Raw genomic sequence first — 22,401 nt, forward strand, 5'->3', positions numbered from 1 at the left:
CAATAATGTTTTTCTTTTTGACTCTTAACATTAACCACATATTGGATTATACACACTTGCTTCTCCAGTTCCTTAATTTAGTGCTGTGAGGCAATGTTAGAGAATCCAAAGCTTTAACTACAACTGTATTCTAAAAGAGAGGAAGAAAAAGAAAGTAATCAACTCACACTTTATCTGTTCCGTAACTCCTGTAGTCCACTGCAGCTGACACAGCCACAATGAGTGCAGGCATCCCATAGCCGACCAGATAAAAGTACTTCCTACGTGAATGTTCACTCTCAAAAACCTCCACCAGCATGATATAGAGCTGGACTCCCTCCAGAAACATCCACGTGAAGGCAGCCAAGAAGAAGAAATGTAAGAGAGCAGCAAAAACAGCACAGGCAATCTGGGAAAGGAGCAAAAAATTCAATTGCATAACTACCATGCAGGATATTCATCAACTGCCATAAAAGCTAGCAATAATAAAATAGGTCTGCCAAAGAATCATCTAGACAAGATTCATAACACAAAAGTACTAAAAACTAATAAAATATAACCTTGTTTTGAAAACTGTCTTTAACCTTAATAATGGTTTATGGATAATAGCATAGTTTTAAAATAAGAAAAAATCATCACAGTTAGGGAAAAATTCTAATAAGAGCCTATGGATAATTACTGCTAAACTTAGTCTAAAGATTTTAAAATAGATTTCAGGAATTTTTTTTCTCCTGGCCATAATCATATGTATAGTAATAAATACAGATATGTAAATATATAAATAACTATCTGAATGTATCTATATAGATGTAGACATATTTTGTGGTGCTAAGATAGAACTCAGGGCATTGAACATACTAAGCAAGTGTTCTGCTACTGATCTACATCCTCATATTCTAGGTTCTTTAATTACAACTGAAATAGAAGTATTAAAACCAAGGGAAATAAAATTTCTTAAAACTAAATAATATCACTAATCAATGTCTTTTATGACAAGATAATTACTTTTAATTATTAATTATTAGTAATTTCCTGCCTTGTTTCAGATAGGATTTAATATGACATGAGAAAATTAATGCTGCTCTCAAGTAAAAATGGGCCTGGTTAAAATAAAATGCTCCAGAAATGTCTTCTTTCTCAGATTTTTTTGTTTGTTTGTTATTGTCTAGATAAGCCTGGTCAAAAAAGGAGATATATATATATATATATATATATATATATATATATATATATATATATATATATTTCCCCCCCTCAAGCAAAGTAAAATAAATTTCAGAGAACCATTTAGTTTTACCATTCTTATGTTAGTTTCTGAAATTCTCACTTCTTTGTGTCCTTCTTCTTTAAAATTAATTTATTTTTATTATTATTTTATTAGTATATAGTAGTTGCATAAGGAGATACATTGTAATATTTGCATATGTGCTTGCAATATATCTTAGTTAGGTTTAACCCCTCCATCATCCATCATTCTCCCTCTTCTCCCTTGCCCCTTCTTAGAACAATTTCAACAAGTTTCATTCTTGTTTTTCTATATATGGATGCAAAACACATCCACCATATTCACCCTTTCCTTGTGCCTATACACCTCCTATTGGTACTCACCCCCCACAAAAAGGCTTCTTCTTAAAAAGTACTGACTTTGCTACTGCCCTACTCGCAAAGGTCAACAAACTTAGAGAAATAATAAGATACAGTGAATCCATTGAGGAGTGTCATCCACTAGAAGTGAGACAAAAGATAGGTCAGTTTTCCTGGGTTAGAGAGATGGCAATGAAGGAGACATGAGGAAGTCAAATATCTAAGGAATGAGAGAAAATCAAACACTTTGTGTTGTGGGAAGCAGAAGAGGACACCTAACCAGAGTAAGAGAAAAGCCAAGTTTTAAGGAGCTGAACTCTCCAATGTTTTTCATGTCAATCACTGTACTTTTGATACTTGTGAGAAATTAGTTTTGTGCAGTATGCAACATTGGGTAAAGTTTGTTATACCATATGTAACATTAGGAAATGAAAATAAAAATGAGATTTCTAAATGAAAGGAAATCATACAGTATTTGAATCCTGGGTTAATGAAAGAATAAAATGATACCTTCTTTGAAAACAACTCAGTTTTTCATTTATTGCTTTTTAAAGTTAGAACTTCAAATATATTTTTTGTTATCATAGGGCTTTACTTTTGGGGAGAAATGTGCATTTTTGATTACTTATTCATGTATATGCATTTATAAGAAAAGCTGTTACATAAGTATCTGATAACCAATTAAAAATATGTTCACCATAATTGTATCCTTTACAGTCATTAATCATGAATACATAATCACAGACATGAATCCAACTGCATTTATATATAAAGTGCCCTATGCATATGGATACAGAGTACTAAATGAATGATTTATTTATTATGCTCATGAGTCTTTTAAAAAGTTTAAAAATTAAAAGGTTTCCTTTCCTTTGCAGTTCTAATCATGAGATAAATTTGTACCATATATGAGTCTTAAGTAAAATGAAAGGGCTCACAAAAATTACCAGGTGTGAAATTAATTGTGGCATATCAGACAATCAGTATTATTCAGTGGTAAAAAGAAATGAACTATCAAGATACAAAAAGACTTGAAGGAAATGTGTGTGTGTGTATGTGAAAAGTCAATTTGAAAATGCTACTTATTATGTAATCCTAGCTATATGACATTTTGGAAAACTCAAAGCTATAGAGACCCTAAAAAATAAAATCAGTGGTTGCCATGGCTTAGAAGGGAAGGAGGAAAGAGAGGGAAGAATAAGAGGTGCACAGAGAATTTTCAGGGCAGTGACAACACTCTCTGTATGATACTCCAAGGCTGGATTATGCTGTTACACATTTGTGCAAACCCAGAAAAAGCACATCATTTAGAGTGTATCCTAGAGTAAATTATGAACTACAGATTTTTAGAAATAATGATGTGTCAGTCTAGATTTGTCAACTATCACAAATGTTATCACTCAGGTGGGGGATATTCATAGTGGAGGAGGCTATGTGGGGCAGAGGTTATTTGCAAAATCTCTCTTCTTTCTGAAAAAACCAAAAACTGTTGCAATAAATACAGAAACAAAAAGAAATGTGCATTTTATTCATAACATTCATTACTTCTCTATCACAATAGGTCATGAAAATGGAGAAGTGAGTAAGATCTGAAAATTACTATCAGCTGAAAGAAAGGTTACTTTTTTTCCTCCAAAACTGGAGAACTGGACAGCTGAATTTGGAGAAACTCTTTAGTAATGTCAGTGACAGTGACTTACTGGTTGGTCAGTCCGATTGATTCCAATCAGGAACAGCAGCTCTGCTACAAAGAGGCTGATGCAGAGGTTTTTATGGATGGTGTTACGGTCACTCTGGAGCCCGCGGAAAAAGCAAAATGTGAAGATGCAAATCAGGAGACAAACAAGGGACAGCAAAATTCCAACCCATGTGATCACATCCAGAAGGAGGTCATGGACCGCATCACCATGCTGGAAACACGACAGAAAGACTGTAAGTTGCAATCACATATAAACAATCGTAAAGTTTTATAATGACCTGGATTCAGGAAGCACTATTTTAACAATGTGCCAAATGTCTCCATTCCCACATGAATAAAATAACTTTTTATTTGAATTTTCTGTTCCATAGATAAAGCATTTTCTCTTTTCTCTGAGGTGTGAATCTGTTGGATATTCAGGATGTCAACAGCATTTGCTGCTTTCTCAGCACATACATTTTCAAGATATAAATAACTGAAGCAGATCAACTTAATTCTGGCCAAACATTTCAAGGAAAAGGCTGATTTTTTTTAACCTACATTGCTTTTTCAGACTTATTTTTATCGACTTGTGCTGGGGAATACTGTACTCCAAAAATTAACTTATATACTAAGGGAAGTGTTGTCTCAACTGATTTTTTGACTTAGAGATATTTTGTATATAAAGATACAATTCCTGTGCCTTATAAATCTTTTATCAGAGTTTGGAAATTGAGTTCATAAAAGTATGCATTTTTATAAAATCCCCAGTTATTAAGTGAAAGAGCAAAAAGAATGAGGATATTCACTGGATTTATAGTCATATTGAATGGCTTAAGGAGATAAGGAAGTCTGATCCTTAAAGGGGTTTAAATGAATGGAGCCTGTTGTATATAAGTGGAAAATAAGTATTCAGAATCACTATACTCAACAGTAGTGTAAAAGAGGTAGTCTCACTAAGAAACAAGAAAAAGCTCATGTCTCTACTTCATGAAACTGCCTTCGGGGATCAGTTAAAATAGTCCTATGAGCTCCCCATTTGCCATGTTCTAAGATTCAAAACTCTATGTCCATCCCATGGTGATTTATATACACCCAAAAATGATTTCTTTGAAGCTTTAGAACTCATACTGGCCAATCACATAATTGTGCCAGGATGGAGAAGTAGAGTTGAGAAACTGTCTGGGTCTGTCAATTCCTCTTCTTCTTTTTTTGAAGGTCTTAAGTACCTAACTTCTATCAGTATAAGAATGGATAAATAAATAAGGTTAATTTAACTAATTCTAAATAGTTATAGAGCCAGGCTTGTTGGTGCATGCCACTCGAGGGGGCAGCCAGGAGAGTCGTGAGTTTGAGGCAAACCCAGGTAAAGTTAGCAAGAACCACCTCAAAAACAAAATAAAAATATGAGATCTGGGTGGCATAGCTTAGGTAGTAGGGTGCTTGCTTAGCAAGCAGAAGACCACAGGTTCAATCCATGGTATTGAAATAATAATAATGATAATATAATAATAATGAGTAGTAGAAAAAGTCATTTACTAGATTTACAGTTGCAAACATGAATAATTCTTTGAAATCTAATACAAATTTTTTTTAAAAAAAAGAGCAACCAGCAAAAGGATCTATATGGTATATCCCCCTTTATGGAAAAATTTAGAAGATGTAGATTTGGAAATGTCACAGGGAAACTCCCTGTGTAGCTATCTTAAACAAACAAAAATGCCTTTTTTTTTTCCTTTTACAAAATCAGAGAACAGGAGGGCAGAACAGGTCCTGTCGGTGGGCAGGGGGAGAGGAGGAATTGGGGAAGGAGACTGGGAGGGTGAATATAGTACAAATACTGTGTACACATGTATATAAATGGAAAAATGATACCTGTTGAAACTATCCTGGAAGTTGGGGGAGGAAGAGATAAAGGAGAATGGTGGAGAGGGTGAATTCAAGTATGATATATTGTAAGAACTTTTGTAAATGTCACAATTACCTCACTCAGCACATTAATGTACATATATATAGATTAATGACATTGAGTATATGGATATGAGCAAAGTTAAAGCATAAAAATGTGCATGGAACAGTTTTGAGTGGCTAAAAATCTACTGTATAGATCATACACGTTTTTTGTTTCAAGATGGAAGTAATCACATTATCTTCTACATTAAGTCAGCCCATCTTAAAAACATGTAAGTATCCAAGTTTTCTATTTTTTCCTTCAAGCTTCATACTATAAAAGAAAATTCTTAATATGGAAATTCTTAGAAGTGAACCACCATGCCATAATCTGAATCATAACAGTTCTCATACTGCCAGATATGACTTCAGAGTTACTATTTCATGAAGAGCTCCCCTAGACCAGTCAGTGAAACAGTCTTGAGATATCGTTGTATAACTCGATTATGATTCTCAGAAGGAGTGCAAATCATGAAAAAAAGACTATGTGAAATTTTGTTTTAACTTCTCTTCTCCAGAGGACACTACTAAAGTAGTGCTGGGACTCTGATAGGTTTATTATTTTTATGATTTTACAGTGGAGACTGCTTAGTGTTGCCTAGTTCCCTGAACAGAGAGCTGCTTGCTCTTATCTTTGATGCAAAGGGAAGATGCTGTCTTTGAGTATCAAGCATCAATGTTTAGCACAGCAGTCTTCCAGAATGGAAAATGGAAGGTATAATACCTTCTCAGATGTATCTGAAAGACCTAAAGCAGTAAAAATAAAGAGACAGAGAGGGAGGAAGAAAAGAAAAAGAAGGAGGAGGAAGAGGAAGAGGAGGAAGAGCTAGGTAGTTGCAACATTAGAAATGTTCTTGGTGCCTTCCTTCAGAAATCTCATGCAGAGTTATTAGAGAAGAATATCAGATTTTAAAATGCCAGTAGTAAAAATACATCCTACTTGAACACTGAACAAGAAAGCTTTTATGACTGTTCAGCTTGGAAAATATCAGCACCAACCATCTGTATGTACACAGTTCTGGGATAGAAGCACTCATCTAATGACAACTTAAATGTTTTCATTAAGGTGAAAGGAAAAAGAGCAATGGACATTAAATGCTAATAAGAAATGTAAGTTTAAAGAGCCTTGTTTGTAACAGTTGCCATAGTAGAATTTCCAGGAGCCCAGTGCTTAAAAAAAAATCAAAGTCCCTTCAATTAAGTAAAACTCCTAGGAATAGTTATAACAATGTGATAAAGGAACAAGCATTTATACATCAGAAGTTTTGTGTTTGTGATCATGACATAACTCCATTGTCTAACATTTAGTTTGCAAATGAGGATCAAATACATCTCACTAATATCAGATCTCAGCTATTAGTATGTACATGACACATAAAAATGTTTTTAAACATTGGTTTGGGATGACCGTATTCCTATTCTTCTTAGACTATATGTTCTAGAGCTGAACTTTTATGTTAGTATAGGTTTGGCCTTCATGCAGTCCCTCTCTGATATTTTTCTATTTGTAAAAATAATTTTAATAATTAAATTTATAATTTAAATTATGACAACTTAAAAATAAATAAATACATAAATAAATAAAAAGGTATAAAATATTATACGTCCCAAACTTAAGTTTATCCTGTATTGTCCTCTTCCTCAACTCTCAAATCTGCTCTTTCTTTAGTTTTCCCCATTTTCTATTCTTTGAAGTATTCTGGCCAAAAACTTATGAATCATATTGATTCTACTTCTTCTTCTTCATATTGATTCTCTACTTCTTCCACATAACCTAGTTAATCCATCAGGAAATCTTGTAGGTCTTACTTTGTAAAACTGAGAGTATCTTATCACCTCAACTGTCTATATACATGCATATCTATATATTAACAAATATATAAATATATAAACATATATCTCTATATAAACATACATCTCTATATAAATATCTAGGCAGGAATGATGGCACGTGCCTATTATCCCAGCTACTTGGGAGGGAAAGAGGAGGGCTGCTGTTCAAGGCTACCCAGACAAAGTTAGTGCAAGACCCTACCTGAAAAATTAACTAAGAACTAAAAAGATTTTGGGGGTGTACTCAAGTAGCAGAGCATCTGCCTAGGAACCAGAGGCCCTGAATTCAATCTCTAATACTGCAAAAGTAAAATAAAATACGCATCAAGCCAGGAATGGTGGAACACACCTATAATTCCAGAACTAGGGAGATAGATAGAGACAGGAGACTCACAAGTTTGAGGACAGTCTAAGCTACATAGAAATACCTTATCCATGTCAAAAAATATATATATACAAATATATGTAACATATATACATATACATATATATATATATATATATATATATATACACAGATATCTCCAACATCCCTCCTGTGCTCTAAGCCTACAGTGTCTTCCATCAAAATGAAAATAAAAACCAAAGCCCTTACAAAGGCCCACATAGTGATATGTGATCTAAACCCTGTGACGTAGCTTCTTACTGTCCTTCTCATTCAATTCCTTCCACTCTTTTAGCCAGCACAGTCATGTGAACAGCATCGACACAATTACTTCTATATATTCTTTCTTAACTTAGGTCAAAAAAGATAAATCAGGTAGCAAAAAAAAAATTACATTTATAACTTCTTTATAAGACTCATACCATAAACTAGTATAATTCATTGCAAAGAATGTCTGGAAAACTTATAAAACCCAACATTTCAAAAAATCAAAAGCTTTAAGAAAGTATCTTCCTAATAAAAGATATGAAAGATGTGAGAGAAAAATCTCAGAGGAGAATGATGAAATGATTTCTCAGGGATTACAATGGTTCTTTCCTCTCTAGAAAGAAATTTTTATAAAAACAATATTTGTTTTTCAACCTTCTATTCATATTTAAAATGAAAAATATTTTGTAAGACCTACAGAAAGTTTCTGGTTTTCATTTTATTGCATGATTTAAAAACAACTCAGAATATAATAAGACTGTGAAAATCTTTATCTTGATAGTCAAAAAGCAAATTAGCTGACATGATAAAGAGATTGTGAAATATTTTTTATTTTAATTGCATAAGTATAAACTTTGCCCCTCATTTTTTTCTTTTAAAAAATTTTTAGAAACTTGTATTTTCCAGGTACTGCTTGATTAATCACTTCATAATTATTATTAACGGAAGAATAGCAATTATCAAGAACTTGTTTTACTGTCTGCACAATGCATTATTTTAATGTTAAGCCACATTTGCCGAAGCACAATAGTCTTTTAAATATTTCTTCTGACATATTTGTAATTTTTAGCTAACATGAGGTTTTTTTTTTTTTTTTTACTCAGACAAACATATGGCCATTTGCTCTATGAGTGATGTATCACGGGAGCAGTTTCAACTGTGGACTTCACTGAAACCAGCAGGATTCCAAAAAGCCTATTTTCTGATAAATGTGGCATGAATTCTGTGAAATAAGTTGCTGGCATTTCTCTAAATCTTGGGAACCAGGTCACCAGACACAAAAGTCACCTCACAAGTTCAAGGGAAAGTAAAAGGCTCAATGGTCTGGAGAAATTAAGATTTCCTTTGCAGAACAAGATGAAAGTCACAGTTGAATAACCCAGTAAGAAGGAGAAGAATCTTCTCGTTCTTACTTTTTATAGTAAGTCAACCAAAAACAATCTAGCATAATTTTTAAGTATGTAAAAAAGTTTAATCTAAATATTTTCAGGTTTTCGATATCAAAAGAGAAACATTAGTAAAAAATGGCTACAAAAATATTCACAGCCAACTATCATTTGGATTCAAAATCTCTTTAGTTTCAAGAAACATAATAAGGCACACTGTACTTGAGATTTTCTTGCTGTAAATTAAAAAAAAAATTCATCATATTTGATGAACCAGATATACAACTACCATATCGGAGAAAAGAGAAAGCAAATAGTAAGTGGAACTAAGTAGCTTACAATAGCTGAGAGTTAATGATTAAGCAGTAGATAAGGAAAAAAATTAGGACTATCTGGGGTAAGAGTTAAAGCATGAAATGAAGAGAGTGAGAGAGAAAATTTCATCCTTAGCATATCTGAGTTAATAAAATGATTAATAACAATAGTAGTCAACACTGTGTCAGATTTTATTAGAAGGGCTTATTTATCGTACTACTGTACTCATTTTAACACTCCAAAACACTGATGTGATACTGTTACTATCTCTAATTTACAGATAAAGTGACTAATGCACAGAGAGTAGTAATTTACCCAAGATGATGCGAGTAGCATGCTGTAGAGACAGAGTTGGTGATGTGCAATTGCCCAGGTTTGTTCAGTACTTCCTAGTTTTAGCACTAAATGTTTACATTCTGATAAAGCCTTTATCAAGACATGAAAATCCTCAGATTTCACAGATAAGTCAGAATGTTGAAAAATATAAAATCTGTATGACAGCCTAGAAAATAGAGGTTCAACACTATGTTTAGTGTTCAATGGATACAGCATGATTATTCACTTTCTTTAGCTCATGTTGGTTTTCTCCTGACTATTGATGTAAATAATTATGTTCCCAATACTGGATCATGCATTGTTGCATCATTTTGGGTGATGTCTTGTAAGTATGCAAATTGCGTTGTCAACCTGAGCTCCTCCCTGACTTAATTTGTGTTTTAGCTATTGTGCCTTGTATTTTGATTGTGTTACTTTCATTTTATATTGTGAATATTCTGTGTTTTCTAATTGTTCAACTATGAAAATCAGTAACCCTATTAACAGAGTTTATATAACAGTACTGAAAAAGAAGGCTAAAGTACTGTGTAACTTTAAAGTTACATGGAAAGACAGGAAACTAGACTAAGGGAGAAAAATAAAACAGCATAATATACAATATCCAAAATGGATTTGGGACTAGCTTTGTGAAAGAAGGCTATGTTATGTGAATGTACCTACAGAGACAATCTCACAGGCAAGTTTCTGTAAATCAATCAAAAATTTTTTTTTAATCTACTCACAAGAGACACCAATTCTCTGTCAAACATCGTGGTCTTTGAATTAATTGGGTTTGCCACAAGAGTAAGCATTTATTATTGTTAGGTACCTGGTTATCTGTGTACCTGAGCACATTTCTCCTGATTCAGAGGTTGCAACTGAAATAGGATGAGAGTTTAAAAAAAAAAAGAGTGGGAGATTGTGTTAGCTGGTATGCTGGCCTTTGTATAAAGAAGAACTGATTTTTTTCAGATTTATGAATGATCATGTTTTCTGTGGTCTATTAATTTACGTGTTGAATCATAGCAAAAAAAAATGTTGTCTTTAGTTCCTGGGTACTTTGATTTGAAAAATCTTCTTGAGTTCTGTGAAGTTTTTAATAAAAGTTTAGAAGACAGAAAAGACAGCATCTTGTACAAAAATAAAGCAGGTTTTATTCATCTAACTGTGTAGATGGCCATGTAAAATGTAAATTTTGGAAAATTCTATTCAGGTTATGAACTCCTTACCAACTGAATGTCCTGTACAACTTCACATAGTATTATTACATTATAATAATTTTAAATAATAATAATAAAGAAGTGGTATGATATGCTTACCTGTGATATTGAGTACTCACAATGAAATTTTTTGGTCACTTTTAAATTTCCTCAAAATGTTCAGAAACATTTAATGAGATTTTTGACATTCAAGAAATGGAAGGGGATAGTCTCCTCAGACATTTGTCTATCAATGTAGCTGGCCATAAGAAAAGATGTTAAAATACTGGCTTTCTATAAAATCATATTTTCAAAGTGTGGGACAAAAATCATCTGTTTCTCTTTAATTTTGAAATACACTACAGGTGAGAGTGGAGAAAAGGATGGTAGTAAAACCAAAATTGCTGGATGATCTCTAAAGAAGTTACATGGAACCTAGGAAACAACGAACTAACTTTTCCTGAGTTGTTTGAAGCTCTTTGTTGATTAGCATAAAAATATGTACAGTAACAAAAAGATTCATTTTTACAACTTAAGACTTTTTCTAAAAATGTTTCCACAAAAGGAGAGTCAAGTTAAATGAGTATTTTTTAGTTCTTTATTAAACTGTAAGCTATTTAGAATCCAATCTCAATTTCATAAGGCAAAATTATGCACTTTAAAGCTACTACCCCGATAGTGTTTTAACACATGTTGACACATGCTCAAAAGTGTTTTAAAATGATGGACATTTTGGACACAGCCAGCCTACATGATGAAAAGGATCTGATGAACAAACAGCTGGTCTACCAAAAACAAGTCTGCGGACACAAAGTGCATGTATACTTTTTGGAGAGCTAGAAACTAATTCTGACAAGTCTAGAAAGCTATTAAGTAAAACTACAAGTAAAATCAAAACTGCTCCATGGCCAAATATTTAGTGGAGAAGCTTTCTAGTTTGATATTATCAAATCGGACTGACACAGGAATCAACATCATGCGGGCTAAATAAGAGCCGACCTGGGAATCAAATGACTTGTACTTTAGACTCAACTCAATTTCATCTCTATGAAAAAAGAAAAGAAGGAAAAAAAATAGGGAAAGTAATATGTCATAGTTTTTAAATTAAATATAGGTAGTCTATTCTATTGTATTTCACTTTTTAAAAGTCTTATATTCATGTATTTTTAAAATACACAGTAGTATTACCTAAAAATGTAAATATCCAATAGAACCTTTAAAAAGCACTTAAAATAATTGCTTTTTAAGGCAGAAACATTATAAAAATAGTATTTATCTTTTATACTTAGCTATAATATTAACTACCATTAAATATTACTAAGTGTCACTGCTAAATTTAAACAGCAGTGTGTAATTATTTACTGCATGGTAAATATATTTTTGGGTTAACAGTGCTGATTCTAGTTGGTTCTCAAAATGATGGCCAAAACCAAATGGGAGCCAGTACTCCATGATTTTAAGTTTCACTGAGAGCAAGGAGGAACATAAATGTTTGCCTATATTCCCTTTTATGGCCAATTAACTAAGTTCCTTAGAACTGGAAGGAGCCCAGCTTTCATACATAAAATTGTCCTGACTATCCTTTGACTAATGATTAAACCCAGAAGTTCTGTGAGACAATGTTTGCTGGGAATCATTTAGCAAATTTCCTTATTGTCAGATAAAATGGGTGACTTCTAAGTTTATTTGCTTTTAATACATACACAACACATTTTTTGTTTTTGATGCTGTGGGTTGGACCCAGGCTTGTATGCATAGGTAGAGCTCTATTTACCTATGTCATCAGCCCTCACACAAATCCCTGTTGAAAATTACTTTTTTAAAGGACTGAGTTGAAAAGATGTAGTTTAAGGAAAGAACCATAGAAATACTGTTATCCATATATATATTTTTATCATCTTACCACATTTCTCACAAAGTCATTTCCTTTGGCACATAAGATAAATTTGCCATGGTGAGAAAGAAAAGTTTTAAATTAGAATCAAATTGAATAAACCTTAAAGGAAATAGTAATTTTTCAAAACTAGATTTTAAAAGCTGTACAATAGAAGCTACATTAGGCCAAAAAATACCTAGGAAATATTGGTAGACTCATTATAAGTATTTCCTAGAGGCCTGTTACACGTCAGGTACTGGATAAAACAGCAGAAATATAAGTACAAACGTATATATATGCATATTTTTATTCCAGTTTTCATTTGATTATTAGGTCTCTTTTTTTCCATTTTTACAAATACATTTATTATATTATGTGCAGAATGAGAGTCTTCCAGATAATAGTCCTGAAGCCAATTATCCCACAAACTTAGAGTCAATAATCTGAGATAACAGTAAATTTGAAAAAAATCTTAAAAGTTCTATGAATTGGATTTTTCAATAAATAAGTAGCTCACTATACATCTTTAAGAAGTCATATTTACACTGGAATGATACACAGAATAAATTGACAGTTCCTTGAATTGTATGTAACAAAACAGGCACAGTAATTTAGTTCAGCCATATTTTGTTCAGATGTTTTTTAAATCTTATTATAGAAGTTGTCCTATCCACCTGTCTTACTTAGTGAGCTATACAAATAACTATTCTGGAAAATCTAGCCTAATTCCTCTAGAGCCCAGTGGTTTTATCACTTTATTTGCCCGATAAGGTGAAATAAAATAGGCCTGGAGAAAAGACAATCACTGAAGTGTCTCCATGTTAATAAAGTAAAATTTTGTGATCTGAAACAAATAGAGTACAGTGAGTAAACACTTCAACTAGTTCTTCCCAAAAATAATACAAGCAATTAAGAATATTTTTAGACCATGCGAATGGAAGAGTTTGTTGTTTATTTCTTTTGGTTGGTTGGTTATGTTTTTTCAGTGTGTGTAAGTTGGGGGAGAAGAAAAATTGCATCTACAATTTTTTTTAAAATTCCTTCAATTGGACAATATTAAAATAATCACATTTTTATTTCTTTTTTTCTCATTTTTTATTAGCATATACTCATTGTGTGGGGGATTCATTGTGCCAATTCCCAATAGCTTTACATTTTACATCAATTATATTGCCTCCACCATCTCTCCCGCCCACATCCCCCTCCCCACCCCACTTAAGATGAGGGAATATGGTGGATGGGCTTCATATACATAACCATCACTACTTTAAAGCATATACCAAATACATCTGACTGCAGTAGAACTAGATACTATTTTAAACCAAACACTGATCAAATGCCACCTTCAATACTTTATGAGGATCAAAAAACTGTATTCTGAATAGCACAGTATTGTTCCCTTGAGAAAGTGCATATGTATAGGGAAAGATGGTACATGTAATGCTTACTCAGAAATGTTGTGCATTTACACACGTAAACTGTACATATTTATACATACACATTTGACTTTTCTTTACTAGTTCAAAATTTAACTTATTATACAGCCTGATTTTAAAGGAGTCAATTATAGCTTATTAAGAATTTCATATACATTATCTCATTTATCTTGAACTATGGAGTAGTTTTCCATTTCGTTTCATTCATTTCCTGCTTGCTTTGACAATTTTGTGATTTGCGGTCAATTAAGTTCCATCCAGTACTTGCACTGTACTTCAACTCAATTTCATGATATGTGAAAATGAGTTTGCAAATGATACATAAAGTGAGGCATAGGGCAAAAGTCAATACTTTCCCTATTTTTTATATCTAAATTCAGATTCCTTGAGTTTCTATATAAAATTCTTCTAAGAAAAAATATTTCTCCCACAATGTGTAGTGTTTTTTTTCCCATTGGCATAGCATAGATGTGCCAGTTTTAATGATTCATTAAATCTTTCTCTGATATTCTTTTTCTGATAGCAAAACAAAACAAAGGAACATTCTTAGTTTTGATTTATAATTATACTTAAATTTGATGATTCTGATACTGGGGGACTTCATGATATCTATACAACCAATATTTTCACAAGTTGGAAAGTCATACTCAGTTATGGTAACATCTTGCCTCAAATACATTATTTGACAAAATATTGTAAAAAAAAAAAAAGGCAAAGCACTGGTCTAAACTCTCTTTTTGGGAAATCTTACCTGAATAGAGCTTGATAAACTCATTATTTTTATGAGAATCTCAATGAAATATGTGGGCTTTGATAGTTAACTGGCTCTAGGATCAAAAGCTTATGAGCTATGAGGATAGTTAAATAAATAGGGACTAATAAAATGATATTTTCAGAAAATGTAATAATTTTCAACATGGTTTTGTTGATTTTAGTATTTAATCTCTAACATAATTTTAAGAGAATGCTAGAAAAATTAAATTAGTCTCATTTAATCAATTACTAATGAGAACAAGGAAGTTCAGATGACTTACCTGATAGCATGAGGCAATTACGTAAAGAACCTGAATCAGAACCCTAAGCTTCTTATTCATATTTCCTTGAATTATAAATTGTAAACTGTGATGAAAATGACTGTTGTGATGCTCTAGAGTCATTAGATGTTTGCAGACATTGAGGAAAGGCTGTCCATCCCTATTATGACAGGTCCTGTTGCACTCTGGGCCATTCTGAGTTGACACCTTTACTCAATCCCTACCTTTTGGAATCTTCAGAATTTACATTTTCTTATAATGTACTTCTCATTAGGATTGCAGGTCCATGTCTAGCTGCTCCTTCTAGCCATGCTTATTAACTGATGATGTTAAAGAACCTAAGTTTTTAGGTGTGAGACTCTAAACTATGTATGAGAAGATTCAAGGTCTCTTTCTGCTTAAAAAATCTACTATGATACAGGAAAGAAATATTCAAAGGAAGTATGTTATTAACACAACAGAATGTCTTTTTTTTTTTTTTTGGTACTGGGGTTTGAACTCAGGGCTCTCTGCATGCTAGGCAACTACTCTATCACTTGAGCCATATCCCCATCCTTTTAGCTTTAGTTATTTTTGAGATAGGGTTTCATGCTTTTTGCTACCCACACTCCTGCATACCTGGGATTATAGACATGAACCACCATATCTAGCCTAAAAATGTAAAATGTACTAAAAATAATATACTGCAAAAAGCAGAACAATCCAGTTTTATTTCCTATTACTACAACTCATGTCTCAATTTGCTTAAACAAAACATCCTTAGAGGTCATGTTACTTTCTCAGACCCATCTTTTCTGACCACCCAAGGATTCAGCCAACACTCTCTCCTATGTTTTCACAGCATTCTCTACTGCAACTATAAGATATCTCTCAAAACAATGACTTTTCTGATTATTTATCCATACTACTAGGAAGACCATAAGCTTGTGTCTATCACAAAGACAGTACTCAAGTATTTGAGTCAAAAACAAAGGGTGGACTAAACACATTACAAAAAAATTAAGATTTAAAATCCAAAGTCTCTAAATATATTTCTACAGATTCCTCTTTTCTGTTGTTTACTTTTTTTTATTGTTGTGCTGGGTGAGGGTACACTGTGGCATTTCCAAAAGTTTTACAATAAATCAAATATATCATACTTGAATTCATCCCCTCCATCATTCTCCTTTATCACTCCCCTCCCTCCATTCCTGGAGTAATTTCAACAGGGATCATTTTTACATTTACATACAAAAGTTCAACTCTCCCATACAGTGTAAATTTTAGCCAAGTAATCAAACCTTGTAATATCAGTATGCGCCTATCAGTGCAATAGAAGGATATAGATATAGATTCTCTATAAATGGGAAATAAAAAATGTGTGTTTATAGGCATCTAGGGATATGCGCTGGTGAGGAAGGTGGTAAAAGTGATAGCTGTCATTCTTAAATGAAAGAGATGTGATATTTCTTGATAACACATGCAAAAATTTAAACTTTAGAAAATCATAAATTGTTAAGACATACAGCTCTAGTTGTGTAAGAAACCAGAATAAATGTGGTAACTGATTTTAGAAAGCTTAAAATTAAGTGGGTTTAAACTGGATATAAACCTATGTTGCCAAATACATATTTCTTAGAGAAAAACCTCATCCATACTTTTAGGAAGTATGTATAAATTTAGGGTCTTAACACTGATTAAATTTTCTTCTTAATAAATTTGTATTAATATGGCAGATATAAATATGAAATAACATGTGAATATAACAGATCATGGGGTACCTCTATTCCAAACTCTCATGTAGCTTTGCATAGTACTCAGAGTAAATCCCAAACCCCAAACCCTTCCTATGGCCGACTACACCTTGTGTTCCAGACCCTTTGGCTGTTCTGTTAATGTAACCATGCTCTCTTGCTCCTTCCACTCCAACCATACAGTTCTCCTTGCAGGTCCTCAAATATATTAAAATCATCCCTGGTTCAGGGTCTTGATCTTATTCTATCTGCCTGAAATTTTTTTCCTCTAGATGATCTTCAAAGCTTACTCTTTCATGTACTTCAGGTATCTGCTCCTAATATTGACACTGGAGTAAAAAAGAGCATGGAGACAAAATAATTGAGATAGCTAAGTTAGCCTTTAGTCTTGAGAAGTCAAAGAATTATCAGAAAGCTCTACTTTTCAAGTAGATCATTTTTCAAGGATATGAAATAATGATAACACAGCAGGAAACTAGAGATCATGAAGTCAGCTCAGTCTTCAAAACTATGAGGTCAATGGCCTTAGCAGAGCTAAAAAAACCGAGGTCATTAAAAAACAAACCTACTGTGACAGGACAGAGGTCTTCCCTGCTCTAAGAACAATAGTAGGGAATGGGGAGTGGTGGCACACACTTGCAATACCAGCACTCAAGAAGGTGACACAAGAGGATCATGAGTCCAATGCCAGTCTGTGCTGCGTAGGGAGATCCTGTCTCAAAAACAAATAAGTAAAACAATGTTAGGAACTTTCCCAGACGATAAGGGGCAAATCCTAGACAGTAAGGTACAAATTCCGTATGGTAGGGACTGAGCCCACACATAGAATTGTCATTAAATTCCTAACTTTTGCCTGTCACCATGGTAAAAATCACACCCTGGGTGGAGACCTAACATGACAATAAGAAATGTGTTGCATAAAGCAGAGTACAACCAAGTCTGCACCTCTAATATGGCATGACATTAAGACTGGGGCCCTGTCTACTTTGTAGATGTCTCAAAAGCTGTGCATCTTTTTTATTTGTTTGGGTCACTTGGGATTTTCTCTCCCACCAGCTGCCTCCTTTCTGCTCAAACGTAAGAATAAAGAGAACTGTTCCTTAGCTGCTGTGCCTCTGTCCGCTTGTTCTGCTAGACAGTACAAGAACCCACAGGGTTGGTAACACAACAGCATACTGTCAATTTCAAATTTTAGTAAATCTATTAAAGAAACATATTGTTACAAAAAGTTGTTTAATGGGAAAACCTAACAATAATTGTTGGTTCTAAAAGATTGTTAATTTTTTTGGATCAAGCTACTATTCAAGATAATGCAAAACTTGTATTTTTGAAATCATTTTCTTTTCATGGAACTATCCACATTTGATAAATTTACCACTTGTACATTATCTAATTTTTTAATTTGCAAAAATTTTTATTGGCATATAATAGTTGTATAAGGGAGATTCATTAGGACATTTTCATATGTGCTTATAATATATCTTAATTAGATGTACCCCCTCCATCATTCTCACTTATCCCCCCACCCATTCTTAAAACAATTTCAACAGGTTTCATTGTTCTGTTTTTATATATGTATAAAAAGTACATCCACCGTATTCTGCCCCTACTATACTCTCTCCCCTCCCACTATTTTCCATCCCTGGGCAGGACCTATTTTACCTTCTTGTCCTTCTTTTTTAGGTGTATATTGATTGTTCAAGAGGTTTTTGACTTGGTATTTCATACATGTATATACTGAACCTTAATCTGATTAACCCCCACTATTACTTATTCTTTCTCTAGTGCCCTGATCCCCTATTATTCAACAGCTTACAGTATATTTCATTATATATCTTCATTCATACACAGATAAATTGTGTTTCAATATTATTCACTCTCTTTGCTCTTCCACCTCCCCATAGTCCCCTCAGACAGATCTACTATCAAAATCATGTTTTTCTGCCCTGAGTATATATTTATGCATATCTAAGATCATATATGTATTTATGTACACATTTATCTTAAAGATCTAGCTTCCACATATGAGCAAAAACATCCTACCTTTGTCCTGAACATAGCTTACTTTGCTTAACATGATGACCTTCAGTTTAAATACATTAAAGTACTATATATTGAGTAGGATTTTAAATCTTTACCTACACCTGAATTCCACTACAATGTAGTTCAGAAAATACAAAATGAGCAATAAAAAATGGGAACAGGAGTCCAAAAGTTCAAGCAAAACATACTAACCATTTTATTTTCCACTAATGCAATCCATTTACCAAACTCCTAAACTATTTTTTCTCTTTGAACATCAAAAAAAAAAAAAAAAAAGACAAGAACTTTTCTGAATACTCACAAAGTCTTACAGTGTAAACTTTTCTAGAGTTTTATTCTAGCCTAGAAAAACTGTAGCTTTATAACATTCAAGACATGAAATTCATGGTATGGAATTTAAATTTTCCAAATTGTGGCCATTTTGAATCAATCAATACTATATTAATAATGAAATGCATATATTTTAAACAATAAATCAATATTTGTACTTGGATGGGGAGAAGATGGGACTGAGGTGAGAGGATATATAAAGTTTTAAACATAAAGATGCAATCATCAAACTAAGGAAATTAAAATATTACAAACACTGTCTTATATAAAAGTGCATTACCTAAATTTCTGTAATGCTTACTTTTTGTATTTAAGAGAAAAGACCTAAAAGTTTCCTTAGACAACAGAAGTACAGAGAACTACAGAGAAGTAGTTAGCCAGCTGTCTTTCCAACCTTGTGGTTTATGGTAGCAATTCTGAAAAGTTGTAAGTAGATGAGGCAGATTCTTTGGATGTTAGCATAATTGAGTATTTAGAGACAGCCACTCACAGCAGTTGGTTTTGTGGTTTTTAATCAAACAACAACAAAAATCTTTGCAACATCAGCATTATCAATCTTACAGCAATTTGAAAATAAGAATGAAAACAAAATCTAATTTGACAACTGCTGGATATTTAAAAGGTCATGTACCCTCCATCACAGAGTTTGTTGTAATGGACTCTGCCTACTCAAAAATTGTTTCATGGATTTAAAAGGCACTGGAGTTGCAAGCAAGAACAAAATACATTCCTTATCAAGCATCTAACTCAGTCTGGAGAGAAAAAATACATTTCAAGAGATGATAATGAGATAAGAGAAGGGCCCAGTGTTTTTGACAACCCATGAAAAGAAAGGTATTTCTTATTGAGTACTGATTATTTGCCAAGCACAGTCTTTAAATTTGAGATTTCTGAAAATCCAGACTAGAAAATTGCAACAGTTGTACAAATTTTTTTTTAAATTTCCATATGAAAAGGAAGAGGTAGAGAGTATGGTCAAATCTCTAGAATACATGAATGAATAAAAGAAAGCATGAAATAAAAAGAGGCTATGAGATAATTTTATATTTGGCATTTTGTCAAAAGCTACAGCTTTTTCAAATTGAAATTTAGTTATAAATTACATAAAATTCAACATTTCAGAAATAATCAAAACAAAGCTTTGATTAGTCTTCTTATATCAATAGAAATGTTCTTTATACAAAAATCTTAATTTAGTTTTTCCTAAGGTCTCTGCAATTACAAATTGTGAACTCCCATATAAATGCAACCAAGGAGAGAGAGAGAGAGAGAGAGAGAGAGAGAGAGAGAGAGAGAGAGAGAGAGAAAAGCAACATTAAAACAAGGAGCAATCTTATTTTTTTTTCCTTTCAGTACTGGGGTTTGAACTAGGGCCTACACCTTGAGCCACTCCTCCAGCCCTTTTTTGTGATGGGTTTCTTCAATATAGGGTCTCTCAAACTGTTTGCTGGCTGGCATCAAACCACTATCCTTCTGATCTCTGCCTCCTGAGTAGATAGGATTACAGGCGTGAGCAACCTAGCTGGAGTAATCCTTTTTTATAAAGGGAGATTATGTACTATTGACAGAAGATAATGATGTTTATGTATGGACTACATGGATGACTAATGTATCTGTTATTTTATATGACAGTTCACCTATATCTGTAATAATTGATAACTATTTCTTCTTTGAAATTTTTTCCTCAACAGAAATACATCACAAATTAGTTCAAGTACTTTTTTGAACTTAATTTTCATACACTTTAATAAAATTCCTTCAAACTATATTTGATCTTTGATATGGTACACCCACAATGAATACTGTTATTTAATTAGATCTTTGGTGCTAAATTAAGGATTTTGAACAAATAATCAAGTTAGGAAAAATTTTTAAGATTTAGAAATAAAACAAAACAAATTCTACCCTGCTCCAATATCTAGTACTTTATAGAAATAAAAATATTAGTGAAAACAATACTGAATGTGCAGTATGCATAAAAAGAAACAAATCAAAGGTAGTATGTGCTTTAGGCTCAGAAGATAGGGAATACATGTAGTAAGATGGAGAAGACTCAAATGGCAGAAAGATGACACTTACTAGATAAATCTAAGTACAGATTGTCCAAGACTTACAATGATTTGACTTGAAATGGCTCAAATTACAATTCTTTTTTTTACTGTAATGGTGCAAAAGCAAGATGTAATTGGTAGAAACTGTACTTTGGAGTCTGAATTTTGATATTTTTCTAGGATAGCAACATGAAATATAATCCTCTGTCATGATGATGGACAGTGGCAGTGAGCTATAGTTCATACTCAGCCAGGTCATCACAAGACTTAACAACCAATACCTGATAATATACTGCACAGAGTCTTTCTTGAACATTGTGTTTTGTTTTCATATTCTATCAAATCTACAAAATTCCCATCTGTGTCTCCTAAAGCCATTAACTCATTTCACCACTCTATTTTTCACTTTTTTTTTTTTGTGGCACTGGGGTTTGAACTCAGAGCCTCACGCTTACTAGGCAAGCGTTCTACCACTTGAGCCACTCCTCCAGCCCTATTTTTCACTTTCTATACAGTATTTATTAATTACATAAGATAGTCAACACTTCATTATATATGTTTTGTGTTAGATGATTTTTTCCCAGCCATAGGATAATGTAGGTGTTATGAACATTTGAGGTGGACTAGGCTAAGCAAGGATAATTGTTAAGACAGGTATAACACATCCATTTTAGAATTATGATATTTGAACTTGCAATGGGAATACTAGGAGGCAATTATAATGTAAACCAAGAAGCATCCATAGTTTTATCAAATCAGTGGTTAAATCTGAGTCTAGAGTTAACAACTAGAGAAGGAAATATGGGAATCATGAAATGATGTTTAGAGTCATGTGACTATATCAGATTACCTAGGGAGAAATAAACAGATACTTAGGATTATACTCAGGGCCAGAGTGACAACAAGAAGTCATGAAAATGAGAGCCAACTAGCACGGGAGACTAACAAGAACCAGCTGCTGAGGTTTTCCTAAGACAAAGGGAGGAGTGATGCAAGATGATAGCCAAATTATATTCACCATGCATTGCCTTACTAAATACATCCTATTCACTCTTCAGAGCTGGACACTTCTTTGGTAAGGTTTCTCTGAGTACTCCTGCCTCAGATAGATGATCCTCTTCTTTTTCACAAAATCACAGTAGAGGCCACAATAATTGTGAAAATTATGAATGCCACTGCAGCTTCACATGTCCACCATTCTTCCATCCTCACCCTCCTCAAAAATATGAGGCCTTGACAGCCCATCACTTCCACCAGAACCAATGGAATCTACTAATATCTGACCAA

At 33.1% G+C, this 22,401-nt stretch overlaps 1 protein-coding gene across 44 annotated transcripts in view; it reads right to left on the minus strand.

Annotated features, from left to right (window-relative positions):
- Nucleotides 1-22,401, minus strand: part of Adgrl3 (adhesion G protein-coupled receptor L3) — a 1,316,738-nt gene that overhangs the window by 640,488 nt on the left and 653,849 nt on the right. For all 44 annotated transcript variants that reach the window (XM_074042162.1, XM_074042151.1, XM_074042155.1 and 41 more), the window contains 2 exons: nucleotides 3,264-3,473; nucleotides 168-388 (listed from right to left, as the gene is read on the minus strand). In XM_074042162.1, the coding sequence (XP_073898263.1) occupies nucleotides 168-388; nucleotides 3,264-3,473 (431 nt within the window). The remainder of the gene's footprint in view (nucleotides 1-167; nucleotides 389-3,263; nucleotides 3,474-22,401) is intronic.

This window comes from Castor canadensis, chromosome 9 (assembly GCF_047511655.1).
Source record: "Castor canadensis chromosome 9, mCasCan1.hap1v2, whole genome shotgun sequence".
NCBI lineage: Eukaryota > Metazoa > Chordata > Mammalia > Rodentia > Castoridae > Castor > Castor canadensis.